The sequence below is a fragment of the Eptesicus fuscus genome, chromosome 12, assembly GCF_027574615.1.
Source record: "Eptesicus fuscus isolate TK198812 chromosome 12, DD_ASM_mEF_20220401, whole genome shotgun sequence".
NCBI classification, from domain to species: domain Eukaryota; kingdom Metazoa; phylum Chordata; class Mammalia; order Chiroptera; family Vespertilionidae; genus Eptesicus; species Eptesicus fuscus.
Genome location: NC_072484.1, coordinates 62838303 through 62850746, shown reverse-complemented (window position 1 = coordinate 62850746; position 12444 = coordinate 62838303). Strand labels below are relative to the sequence as shown.

General features: G+C 43.0%; 1 protein-coding gene across 4 annotated transcripts in view; it reads right to left on the bottom strand.

The window, feature by feature from the left end:
• The window catches only part of GNAL (G protein subunit alpha L), a 101496-nt gene that overhangs the window by 18250 nt on the left and 70802 nt on the right, over positions 1-12444 (bottom strand). For all 4 annotated transcript variants that reach the window (XM_008159745.3, XM_054724320.1, XM_054724321.1 and 1 more), the window contains one exon: positions 8318-8415. In XM_008159745.3, the coding sequence (XP_008157967.2) occupies positions 8318-8415 (98 nt within the window). The remainder of the gene's footprint in view (positions 1-8317; positions 8416-12444) is intronic.

The window sequence follows — 12444 nt, the reverse complement described above, 5'->3', positions numbered from 1 at the left end:
ATAATAACAACAACAACAACAATAAAGAGAAGAAATCTGTTTGAAGTGGGGCTAGAGGGCCTATGCCTCCTTCTCTGCTCAACCCCATCCTACCCTCCCTTTCTTTTGGGTCCCTGGCTTGCAGTTAGCAAACCAGTTCCTTAACCATGTTCCATGTTCTACAGTTTGCTTAGTGACAAATTCTCATTAGGTGAGAGCGTTTACAATATAATCATGAGAGACTGTGATAGATTATGAGCATAAAGACAACTAACAGTTATTAAGTACTGATGAGCCAGGCATTATTCTGGACACTCTACATGAATTAACTCATCTCATCCCCACACACTGTATGAGATAGACACTTTTAACACCTCCAATTTACAGGTCAGGAAACCAGAGCACAGAGAGCTAAGCAACTGGCCTGGGACCACCCACCTGCTGAGTATTAGAAATAGGGTTTCATAGATATACTGGGGACCAATAACAAAAAACAATGGGGGAATTCAATAAGTTAACAAAAATAAAAGACCAGTCATCTTTGAATTAAGATAAGTCGATTTACTAGTTTTCTTCTGAGAAGATTGAGAAGTTGCATTGACTGCAAGGTTAATATGACCGAAGGAAGGTTGCTAAAAGAAGTTAACATCCCCTGAAACGACATTCAGTGAATAATGGAATAACGGCAGGTCTCTCCTCCAGCCTGGCCACAGTCTAGAGCAGGGCTGGGGAACCTTTTTTCTGCCAAGGGCTATTTGGATAGTCATAACATCATTTGTGGGCCATACAAGATTATCAACTTAAAATTAGCTGCTATATTTGGTCAAGCATTTAATTAACTCACCCCTAAAGCCTTGGCAGGGCCAGACCAAATGAATTTTGGGGCTTTAGATGGCCCTTGGGCTGGACGTTCCCACCCCTGGATTAGTGTGAGGATCAATTTGTTAACTCATGTAATGTGCATAGAATAGCACCGCCACATGGTAACTTTCAATAATGATGAGATATTTTGCAGGTACACTTAGAAGCTTAGAAATACAGGACACACCTCTTAAGGTATTCACAAGCCTTAGGTACACTTTGTTAATAGTAGTAGTGGTTTTTGATGAATTCCCTGGGTTCCTTGTAAGTGTTTCAAAGAATTCAGCGAACACTGGAAAGAACTGTAAAAAAAACCCACCACCCCTCATACACACAAATGTCTTAAATGCCATGTTGCAATTTGTGGGGTACCACCAAGGGGTTAATTTGTGCTGCTGTTTCTGATTTTTCTTTACACTTCCTATCACATCTATACATATGTATATTTTCCTCCCCTCTACATTTTATTATGAAAAAGTTCAAACATACAACACATTTGAAATCATTTTATAGTGAATGCTTGAATACCCACCATCTAGATTCTGCCATTACCATTTTACTATACTTAAAAAAACCCACATATCTATCCATGTGTCTGTCTTATTTTTGATGCATTTCAAGGAAATTGAAGACACTGATACACTTCCTTCTACATATTCCAGCATGCAGATCTTTATCTAGACATCAATATTTGTTTATAGTTTTTTAAAATGTAAAATTTAGATCCAAAGAAACACAAATCTTAAGTGTACATTTGCTGAGTTTTGACACCTGCGTGTACCTGCGTAACCCAAACTGTCAAGATACTATGCACATATTTCACCTTCTTGCAGATGTGCTGTTTGGAAGGAAGGTTGTAGCAGAGCACTGGCCATTGTTTAGATGGCACAGCATCTGTCCCCAGTATGATCGTGAAGGGAGGTCCCTGAAGGCACAGAGGATGCAGCACGCTGCTTTATCAAAGGCCATCCCAAGCTCACATCACAGTACCTGTCACACCATCAAAGGTGAAAATGTGACACATTTCCATACCAGACAGTATTTGTGTCTTTAAGCATCTTTCAGACTTCACTTTTATGTTAGCTACTGTAAGAAGTTGTTAGAGGCTATTGATTCAACTTGGAAGAAAATTTCTTTCCGTTCTCCTTTTCCCATTTCTGTATAATTTAACTTAAAATGTTTCCTGTGATTATAGGGCAAACAAAGAAAACAAACAAACAAACAAACCAGTTTTTGCTACCATTTGCTACTACTCATCTACATAAACCAGAATATTTCCATACACCCTACCCCAGCAGGAAAAAACTGGATGCTGAGCCTAATGTAAAACTCAACTGTCATCTATGAATATTGAAATTCAATTTTATTTTATTCAAAATGGCTACACAGAACTTATAATAAGTACATGTGATTGATGTGAACATCTATCACATTTAATTCTAAAAAAATACTACTTTGGTATGATATATTTTTTCCAAGAAAATAGCACTTTGACTTGGTATTTGATGTAAACTGCATTTAGTCCTGTGGCTACAGACTTTGGAAAGTGGCCCTAGTCTTTAAACTGGGCCCTATGGAGCCTGGTGTGTCTTGGGGCCAACTGAGGGGCCACAAAGGAGTCCGGGAGGGGTAAGGGCCACTAGTTGGGCTCCTCACCACCACTGATCTCTCCTCACTGTGTTACCCCACACAGAATACTGTTTGACAAAGGGTCTCAGTTCTAAGTAATAAGTGGAAAAATATAGGTCTAAGGTAGAAAAATATTATTTTGCCATGTATAGTTCAAGGGCCTGATTTTCACAGCCTTCAAAATGAACCTAACAATACCTAGTGAATGGGCAACAGCATCAGAAACTAGTGCGAGGGGCAAGGACTTGGAGCCCCAGCTAGTCCCGGGGTCCTGTCTTCTGTAGGAAGTCTGAGGATTCAATGAGGTGTTGGAAAGGAAACCACTGGGATTTTCCACTCAAGGGAGTAGTTTTTCTGGAAGATTTAAATAATCCACGTACACAGTGAGATAACGGAAAAACAAACAAACAAACATATATCTGCCCCTGTCTCCTGGCACAGAACTCCTGAAACCCTCGTAACCTCCTTAGTCATGAGAGCACTAGAAGCATCTTTTGATCTACTGTTTGGTCTCTGACTGCAGTTCCTGACACAGAGCTCCTAAATCCTTTGGAATGTCCTGAATAATAGAGGTCTGGTTTGTTCTGATCAGGTGACTCTGGGTGGGCTCCTGGAGCCATCCAGGGCTGGTCACCGAAAGGACCAAGCCATGATTCCAGGCCTGCCCCCAGTCTCCAGGTAGGAGAGAGGGGGCTGGAAATGGACGTAGTGAGGGATCATGTTTACACGACAAAGTGTCCATAAAAATTCCAACAGTACAGGGTGTGGAGAGCTTCCAGGTTGGTGAACATACACATGTACCCGAGGGCTAATGCAACCCCAGCTCCTGGGCTCTAGCGCCCCCAACCCCGGCCTCCCCTGTGTATCTCTTCTTCTGGCCGTTCATCTGTATCCTTTAATAAACTGGCAGATATAAGTAAGTGTTTTCCCGAGTTCTGTGAGCTGTTCTAGCAAATAATCAAACCCAAAGGGGAGGAGATCATGGGAACCTCTGATCTGTAGCCAAGTTGAACAGAAGCTGTGGGTAAGCTGGGGACCTACTATGTGCAAGTGGCCTCTGAAGTGGGGCAACCTCATGGGACTGAGCCCATAACCTCTGGGTCTGACCTTGTCTCTAGTAGATAGTGTCAGAATTGAGTTAAATTGCAGGACAACCAGCTGGTGTCACAGAGAATTGCATGGTAGGGGAAACCTCCCCCCTTACATCTGGAGTTAGAGTGCTGTGAGCATGGTAGTTGTGAAAGAGTAAAAGAGAGACACGCAGGAGGACAAGTGCAGGTTTCCTACTCACATAGAAACATTGGTGCTAAGCAAACCCTCTTAGGAATTCCTTCCCAGGATGAGGGTTTACAAACGAGCCTAGGAGACATGGATAACCAGGGGCTGACCGACTTACACGGAGATATCTGGTCTACCTAGTTTGCCCTGCCACTAAATTTATTCTTCATACCTATAAAAAGTATACTGCACTGCCCATGAACAGGAACATTTCCAACTCCACAGATCGAGAAAATAAAACTGAAAATAAAGGTCAGAAATAAAGGTCAAATGAGAGTTCAGAAAAATGTGTATGTGTACCCAGACAGTTGATTATATATTTAATGAATTCAACAGTGCATGGTAGTTTCTCTAATTTTAAAATGACCTGCAAAAAATAAAAGTCAACTTTGAAGTTCAAATTTCATTTTTGCTAATAATTTCCAGATTGTCCTGAAAGCTTAGATTCAAGGACTTGAGAGCCATGAGCTCCAAGTCAGTACTAGAGAGAGGCTACATGTAGTCGCCAGGACTCCTGACAGATTGCAGAGGCAGACAGGAGACGGAGCAGAAAATCACTTTCTCACTGCTCTTTTGTTTTTTCTAGGACATTCTCTGCCTTTGAGAGTATTCTAAAAGCAATTATTCAAATGGATATACTCCTGGAGAGGCTCTTAGCATGCAAACACCTTGGTACAAAGCGGAAGAACCTGCAGCTCTCAGCTGCAGAGCTTCGGGTTACATTAAGCAAAGTCTGACTTTATAAACCCGCTCTTAAGATCCAATTTTCTCTCTCCCAGAATAGCTGTTTCCATGGCTACATAATCATTTATTATTAGGACTTAGAGGAAATGCATTTTGGGGGACAATGCAGTAGAGATTGTTTTTAAGGTTCCCAGTGAAAAGTGGGAAACTGTGTATCAAATATAATCTCTGGTCATTTGCACAGCTTGCTTGATGCTTCAAATACACCCATTTTTACCAAAAGTACAATACGGAAAGCTCAGTTACAGTAACTGTTCCACACGCCTCTAGCCATGTCAGTCCTGGTGTGGGAGACTGCAGTCCAGCTGCCCTGGCCTTAGCACAGCCTCTGGTCAGGGCCATGCAAACGGCCACTGACTGGGCCAGTGTGATGGGGTGGGGGACAAGGCTAGATGGGAACAGGCTGCGTGGCTGCTAACAAAACTGATCTCCTCTGCTTCCTCTGGGATCAGCAGCAAGGGATGAGAAGAGCAGACAGGAAAAGTGAAGTCAAAACGCTTAGCCAGCAGGAACAGAAAAGCTGCTCCCTATAGTGCCGCAGACTCACTAGTGGCTTCTGAGAGGCTTAGAGCAAATTTCCCTTTTCCTGAAGTTGCCTGAGCGAGTTTCCACTCCTTGCATGCCAAATAGCACAACACAGGTCTTAATGGCCTTTTCCTCTGCACAGCACAGGCACTTGATCATCGGGGAGCTCCCACTCCCACGTGTATGTGTGTGCAGGCTTGGAGAGCGGCATGGCTGAGGCTGAAGAAGCAGGCCCTATACATGCATGTTCAGACTGTCATCTACGGAGACAAGAGGACCCTGGCTCCACGAGGAGACTGCCCTGCTGGCCAGGCTTGACCAGTGTTCCCGTTACTTTTCCTGCTCCGATTCTTCCTTCCCTGTTACCTTTCTTTTTTCAGATTGAGATATGACTCACATAATACAATTTCACATAACATAAAAAAATCACCATTTTGAAGTATACAATTCAGTGGTCTTTAGTATATTCACAAGTTTGTGCAACCATCACTTTTATCCAATTCCAGAACATTCTCCATTATCCCTAAAAGAAACCCTGTACTGTTAGTAGTCACTTTCAATTCTCCCTCCCTCAAACCCCTGGCAACCACTAATCTACTTCCTCTTTTTTTTAAAAGTATGTTTTTATTGATTACAATGAAGAGAGGGGAAGGGAGAGGGAGACAGAAACATCAGTGATAAGAGAAAATCATCCATAGGCTGCCTTCTGCACACCCCATACTGGGGACCGAGCCCGCAACCTGGGCATGTGCCCTCACTGGGAATCCAACTGTAACTTCCTGGTTCATAGTTTGATGCTCAACCACTGATCCACACCAGCCAGGCGGAAATGAGAAATTTAAAATACTTTTCTAGTTAATAAAATTGTAATTAGCAAGTAATTTCTTTAGCATATGCAGTGGCGGCTCACTAAAGCTTCCACTGGTCATTTCGGTGTGAGTGGAGCCAGTCGCGCTGCATGTTGATTTTACTTTGCCGTGGGGAGCTGAGGATACAGCTGCTGCTCAGCAAATGCTTGCAGACTGGGGGGTTCACGTGGGAGTGGAGGGTGTAGCCAGTTCTTGGTCGAGATAAGAAGGAGATTAAGTAAATCTTACTAACACCATCTGTCTTCCCACATCTCATCCTAGAGACCCTCATCCCTCTTTTTTTTTTTTTCCAATTTTTTTTATTAAGGTATTATATGTGTACATATTTTACCATTGCCACCCCCCACCCCACTCCCATATATGCCCTCACCCCCCAGAGTTTTGCATCCATTGGTTATGCTTATATGCATGCATACAAGTCCTTTGATTGATCTCTTATCTCCCCCACCTCACCCTAACTTTCCCCCTGTAATTTGACAGTCTGTTTGATGCTTTACTGTCTCTGTATCTATCTTTTTGTTCAAGTTTATAATGTTCTTTATTACCCATAAATGAGTGAGATCATGTGATATTTTTCTTTCATTGACTGACTTATTTCACTTAACATAATGTTCTCCAATTCCATCCAGGTTGCTGCAAATGATGAGAATTCCTTCTTTTTTATGGCAGCATAGTATTCCATTGTGTAGATGTACCACAGTTTTCTGATCCAGTCATCTGCTGACGGGCACCTAGGCTGTTTCCAAATCTTAGCTATGGTGAATTGTGCTGCTATGAACATAGGGGTGCATATCCTCATCCCTCTTTCCACCCACTCCTTAGATGTGATGTTAGGCCCTTCCTCCTGAAACCAGCTTCTGAGGACTGATCTTCCAGGGACCAGGAAACTCCTCTCTCTGAACTCACTCGGGTGTGTCCATGCATCGCCAAGGCTTTGTGTACCACCAGAGGGCTGATAACGTCCATGCTTGGATCACCAGTCTTGCTCTGAGTCCCAGGCTCCACTCAGCTGTCTGCTTGAATGCTCCCCTTAGATATCACTTTGGTGTCTCAAACTTAACTTCTCCAAATCAGAGCTTGATACCTTCCTCTGTTCTCCCATAAACAACATCTCCATAAATGGCTCCATGCCCCACTGCGTTATCATCCTTTACCCCCATCCCCCTTTCCTCGCCGCCCTCACCCAATCTACCACCTCGCTCTGTCCCTTCAGCACCCAAGGCTCACCTCGATGGACACCACCTGACCCAAGGAACCCCATTCAGGTCTCTGCCTCCTTTTGTTAATTCTCCATACAGCAGCCAGAGTGACGCTGACAACCTCATTCATGGAGCCGCTGGCTACTCATCGCATTTGGAAGAAGATCCAAGTTCCTTGGCAAGCACTTGGAAGGGGCTGGCCACAGCGACCTCTCTCACCTGCTTATAGCCACTCTTTCATCACCTATCTGCTCCCAGACTGGCTTCCTGTGAGGGCCCGGCACACACCCAGTGCCTCCTCCTTGGGCCCTGCCAGTGGCCCCTCTCAGGGCCTGCCACATGGTGATGGTGCCTGAACTCCTAAGGATGAGAAAGGGCTGCCGGTGGCCACACAACTGCCTTTTCCTTGAAATCTGTATTTACAGCATAATTCCACTAGTTGGTTCCAAATACTGTGAATTCCCAGATTTTATGCTTATGGAATCCCTTCAACATGTATGAATTTTTAAAGTTTACAAACTAAAAAATGTAAAAGTGCTGATTTCTTGCTGCCCAAAGAGTCATATAAAACAATTAGTTAAACACAGTTTTTGTTATCAAACTAGCAAATATATCTAGAACTCATCGATGAACATTTTCTTGGGGGACCATTATTCTCTAATAGTTATAGAATGAATCTAAAATACCAAGGAATTTCAGGGAAAAGCAATCAGCCAGCCTCGGCACCAGAGTCTTTTCCTTATTTCTATTTCTCTTCATTACATTTCTCTCCAAACATTTACTTATTAGTAATCATCATCTACTCTCAGGGTCCTAATTTACTTCTGTGTATCACTTTTTACTTTAAGTAAGAGCTTGAGCTTGATTGCATGTTGCTATTATTTTAATTTGGGGTCCCTGCTACAAAACTGAACTATGATAACGAATATATCATTACATTATAATTTACACTATGCTTATAACCCTATAGAAGTAAAAATGAATAGAACTGAAAACAATGGTCAGGATAAAAATAATACCACATGCTTCTGATTCTTTCCCGAAACACTGATTCCTACTGGATTTTCAATTTTCCATCTCCTACATGTGCCTCATTTTGAAAGCTGATTTCTGTAGTGAGACGTTAATTATTTGTCCCTAGCATTCGAGGGCCGTCAGTGACCCTGGGAGGGCAGCACCCCTGTGGTGCAATCCTAGCCTCAAAGAAGCCTGGGCCTGACTAGGCAGACTTACTATTGTGCGCAGTCGATCAGTTGGTATTCGTTTGACCTCTCGAAGCACGCCTTCACGCCTTCATCATCCCAAAGTTTCTTCACATGATCAAAGAACTCCTAGAATTTGAAAAAGTTACAAGTGAGAGGACGCATATGTTATATAATCCTTCAAAAAGTTAGAAGTAAAAAGAAACTTCCCCCCGAAGTTTGCAGGTAGTGCATGAATTATTTTCCTTGTGGAAGTCTACTTGACGAACGGGAAAGGCCCAGATCTCGAATTCTGTGTGATGAAAAATGGATGCATGTACGTCATCATCATGCAAATTAACCTGTCAAACACCCTTATCATTCCAGGAAGTTCCCCAAAATAAAAAGTGCAAGTCAAAAGTTCTTATTATTCAACTAGAGGCCTAGAGCACGAAATTCGTGCATGGAGGGGGGGGTGTCCCTCAGCCCAGCCTACATCCTCTCCAATCTGGGACCCCTCGAGAGATGTCCGACTGCCCGTTGGGATCCCTGTGGGCCTAAACGGGCAGTCGGACATCCCTCTCACAATCCAGGACTGCTGGCTCCCAACTGCTCGCCTGCCTGCCTTCCTGATTGCCCCTAAATCGCTTCTGCCTGCCAGCCTGATCACCCCCTAACCACTCCCATGCCAGCCTGATTGATGTCTAACTGCTCCCCTGCCAGCCTGTTTGCCCCCAACTTCCCTCCTCTGCCGGCCTGGTCACCCCTAACTGCCATCCCCTGCAGGGTTGATTGCCTCCAACTGCCCTCCCTTGCAAGCCTGGTGCCTCCCAACTGCCCTCTCCTGCTGGACATCTTGTGGTGGCCATCTTGTGTCCACATAGGGACAGGATCTTTGACCACATGGGGACAGCCATATTGTGTGTTGGATTGATGGTCAATCTGCATATTACTCTTTTATTAGATAGGAGGATAGAGGCCTGGTGCGTGGGTGGGGGCCAGCTGGTTTGCCCTGAAGGGTATCCTGGATCAGGGTGGGGTTCCCTTGGGGTGTGGAGTGGCCTGAGCAAGGGGCCTGTGGTGGTTTGCAGGCCAGCCAAGTTGCTGGTGACCCAAGCAGAGGCCCTGGTATCTGGAATTTATTTACCTTCTACAATTGAAACTTTGTAGCCTGGAGCGGAGCCAAGCCTCCTGCTGGATCCGTGGCTGCGGCTTGGATTTGTTTACCTTCTATAACTGAAACTTTGTATCCTTGAGTGGAGGCCTGGGCTTGCCAGAGTGTGTGGAAAGCTTAGCTTCTTCTGTTGCCGGGGAAACCCAATGGTAGCTATCTTAGCTGGGGTTAATTTGCATACTCGCCCTGATTGGCTGGTGGGCATGGCTTGGCTGGTGGACGTGGCTTATGTAGTGGAGTGATGGTTAATTTGCATATTATCCTTTTATTAGAGAGGATAACTTTACTAGTGGCACTGCCACTTTAGCACTGAGAACACATGTCTATTATAAGTTCTGCTTTAGTGGCTCTAAATTTTCTATGTGAGCCACGATTATGACTAGACATAGTCAAGCAGGTGGGTTAAATCTGACCCAGAAGCATTAGGTATTTAAGAAAGAGACATTTAAAATCACACTCTTTGGGAATAGTAATTTCTTGCTTTTTTTTTGCATTAAAAAAACAAAACTATGAGTTAATTGCGAACTGTGATTGTTGGATCACTCAAACCTGTGTGGACACAAGTGCTCAATTCCATCCACTGTGATAGCAGCATCCTTTGAAACAACTTTCCTTGTCACAAAGTAAAAGGTGGCTTTAGGAGTTCATATTGCTGGATTTACCCAAAGTAACTTAATACTGTCATGGAAGCAAATGACTATATATTAGTTGCTAAATATAAATTTTCTTTTAAAAATATATTTTATTAATTTTTTACAGAGAGAAAGGGAGAGGGATAGAGAGTTAGAAACATTGATGAGAGAGAAACATCGATCAGCTGCCTCCTGCACACTCCCTACTGGGTATGTGCCCGCAACCAAGGCACATGCCCATGACCAGAATCGAACCTGGGACCCTTGAGTCTGCAGGCCAATGCTCTATCCACTGAGCCAAACCGGTTAGGGCTAAATTTTCAATAAAACACTTTGTTAGAATATTGACATCTCTTTCACATCAGTCTTTTGCCCTCATGGCAACTACCCAATTCACTGTATAGTTATCAAAGTTGACTTCCTCTCATTGTGTTCACAACTGACTCTGGCTGCTCAAAAATTTCCTTCTGCATAAATGGACTGAAGTTGCCCTTCATGATCTGCTGGAGTTTGCACAGCCCTTCCAGGGTGATCCCTTGCTGTTCATTTAATTAAATGGGTAGAAAAACCGCCACCCACCACCTCAGCTATATCATCATCTTCAGGAAAGATGACATGACTGGTGTGTTCTATGACAGCACTTGCATCAGATGCAAAGTAATACTCCACCGCTTTTTCTTCAACAGGGAAAAGGCAAGTTGTGCTGTCCACACTGGAGAGACTGCAGCTTCCTTTCTTATCTTTGCCTGTTCTGTTGAGTACTGGCATTTGATTAGTAGAGAGTTTATGTTCACTTCGTACACCAACCAACAGAGGGCTATCTCGTCTTGCACCAACTGCTTGGCCAGGAAAATGAACACTTTTAAGTACAAGTGCAAAAGCACCTTCCAATTGTTGGATAACTCTCTCCACCAAGTTAGTAAAACTGCTATCTCCCCTTCCCGATCGTCATACACGTATTTAAGGAGCTTGGCAACTGTCTTTGTATCTCTTTCGGCTTCAAAGTCATAGCCTTTGCTTTCCAAAAACGTTTTCAAGTCTTTGTAGTCGGTGATGATTCCATTGCGAATAACAAGAAGTTCATTATTTTTACCAGAGCGCTGGGGATGGTCATTGAGAGGACTGGGTTCACCATGTGCCGCCCAACGGGTATGAGCTATTCCAAGGTGCACATCAAATTCTATATCCAAATCCATAGCCTGTTTGTGAACTTCTTCACCCAGTGCTGTTGCTTTCCCTTTCTTCTTAATGAGCTGGATTTTGCAGGCATTGGCCTCCCAATCTTTGTCACTGCCTTCATCAGCTCCCACACTAGCAGAATCCTATCTGTACTCCAATCTCCGAAGGCCTTTGATTAGGGCCTCCAAGATTTCTCCTCTTGTGCGAGGGACATGGTGGTTTAAGTAAGCAGGAGGCACCATCCTAAAGGCAAGTGGTGAGTGGCTGGCAAGGTTGGGGGTGCATGCAAACCTTTGGGGCTATCGGAGGGCTTAGGGGGACAATTATTTATTCACTCACCAGTTGATGGACATTTGGGTTATTTCTAGTTTTTTTTTTTTAATTTGTTAGAAACTACTTTTAAAACATATATATTTTTATTGATTTCAGAGAGGAAGGGAGAGGGAGAGAGAGATGGAAACATCAATGATGAGGAGAATCACTGATCAGCAGCCTCCTGCATGCCCTCTACTGGGGATTGATACCTGATTGGGAATGGAACTGTGACCTCTTGGTTCATAGTTCAACACTCAACCCAGCAGGGAGGGTTATTTCTAGTTTTTGACAGTTATGAATAGTGCCGCTAGGAATGCTTGTGCAACAGTCTTTGTGTGGGCTTTTATTTTCATTTCTCTTGGGTTTATACACAGGAATGGAATTGCTGGTAAAATGGTAAGTGAATGTTTAACTTTAAAAAACTGCTAAATTGGTTTCCAAAGTGGCTATTCTATTTTACATTGTCAAGAGCAATGTCTAAGGGCTCTAATTTTTCTACATCCTCACCAATACTTGGTTTTTATCAATCTTCTTAATTTTAATTACTCTATTGAAGGTGTAGTGACACCTAATTATGGTTACAGTTTGCATTTCTCTAATGAGGTTGGATATTTTTTCATGTAATTGTTGGCTACTTGCATATCTTCTTTTGAAGTGTCTGTTCAAATATTTTGCCCATTTAAAAAATTGGGTTGTATGTCTTGTTAGTTTCATTTGTTTTTAAAAAATTTAAATTACAGTTGACATTCAATATTATTTTATATTATTTCATAGTGATTAAATATTTATATAATTTACTAAGTGATAAGTCTAGTACCTATCTGACACCATACATAGTTATTACAATATTATTGACTATATTCCTTATGCTGTACTTTA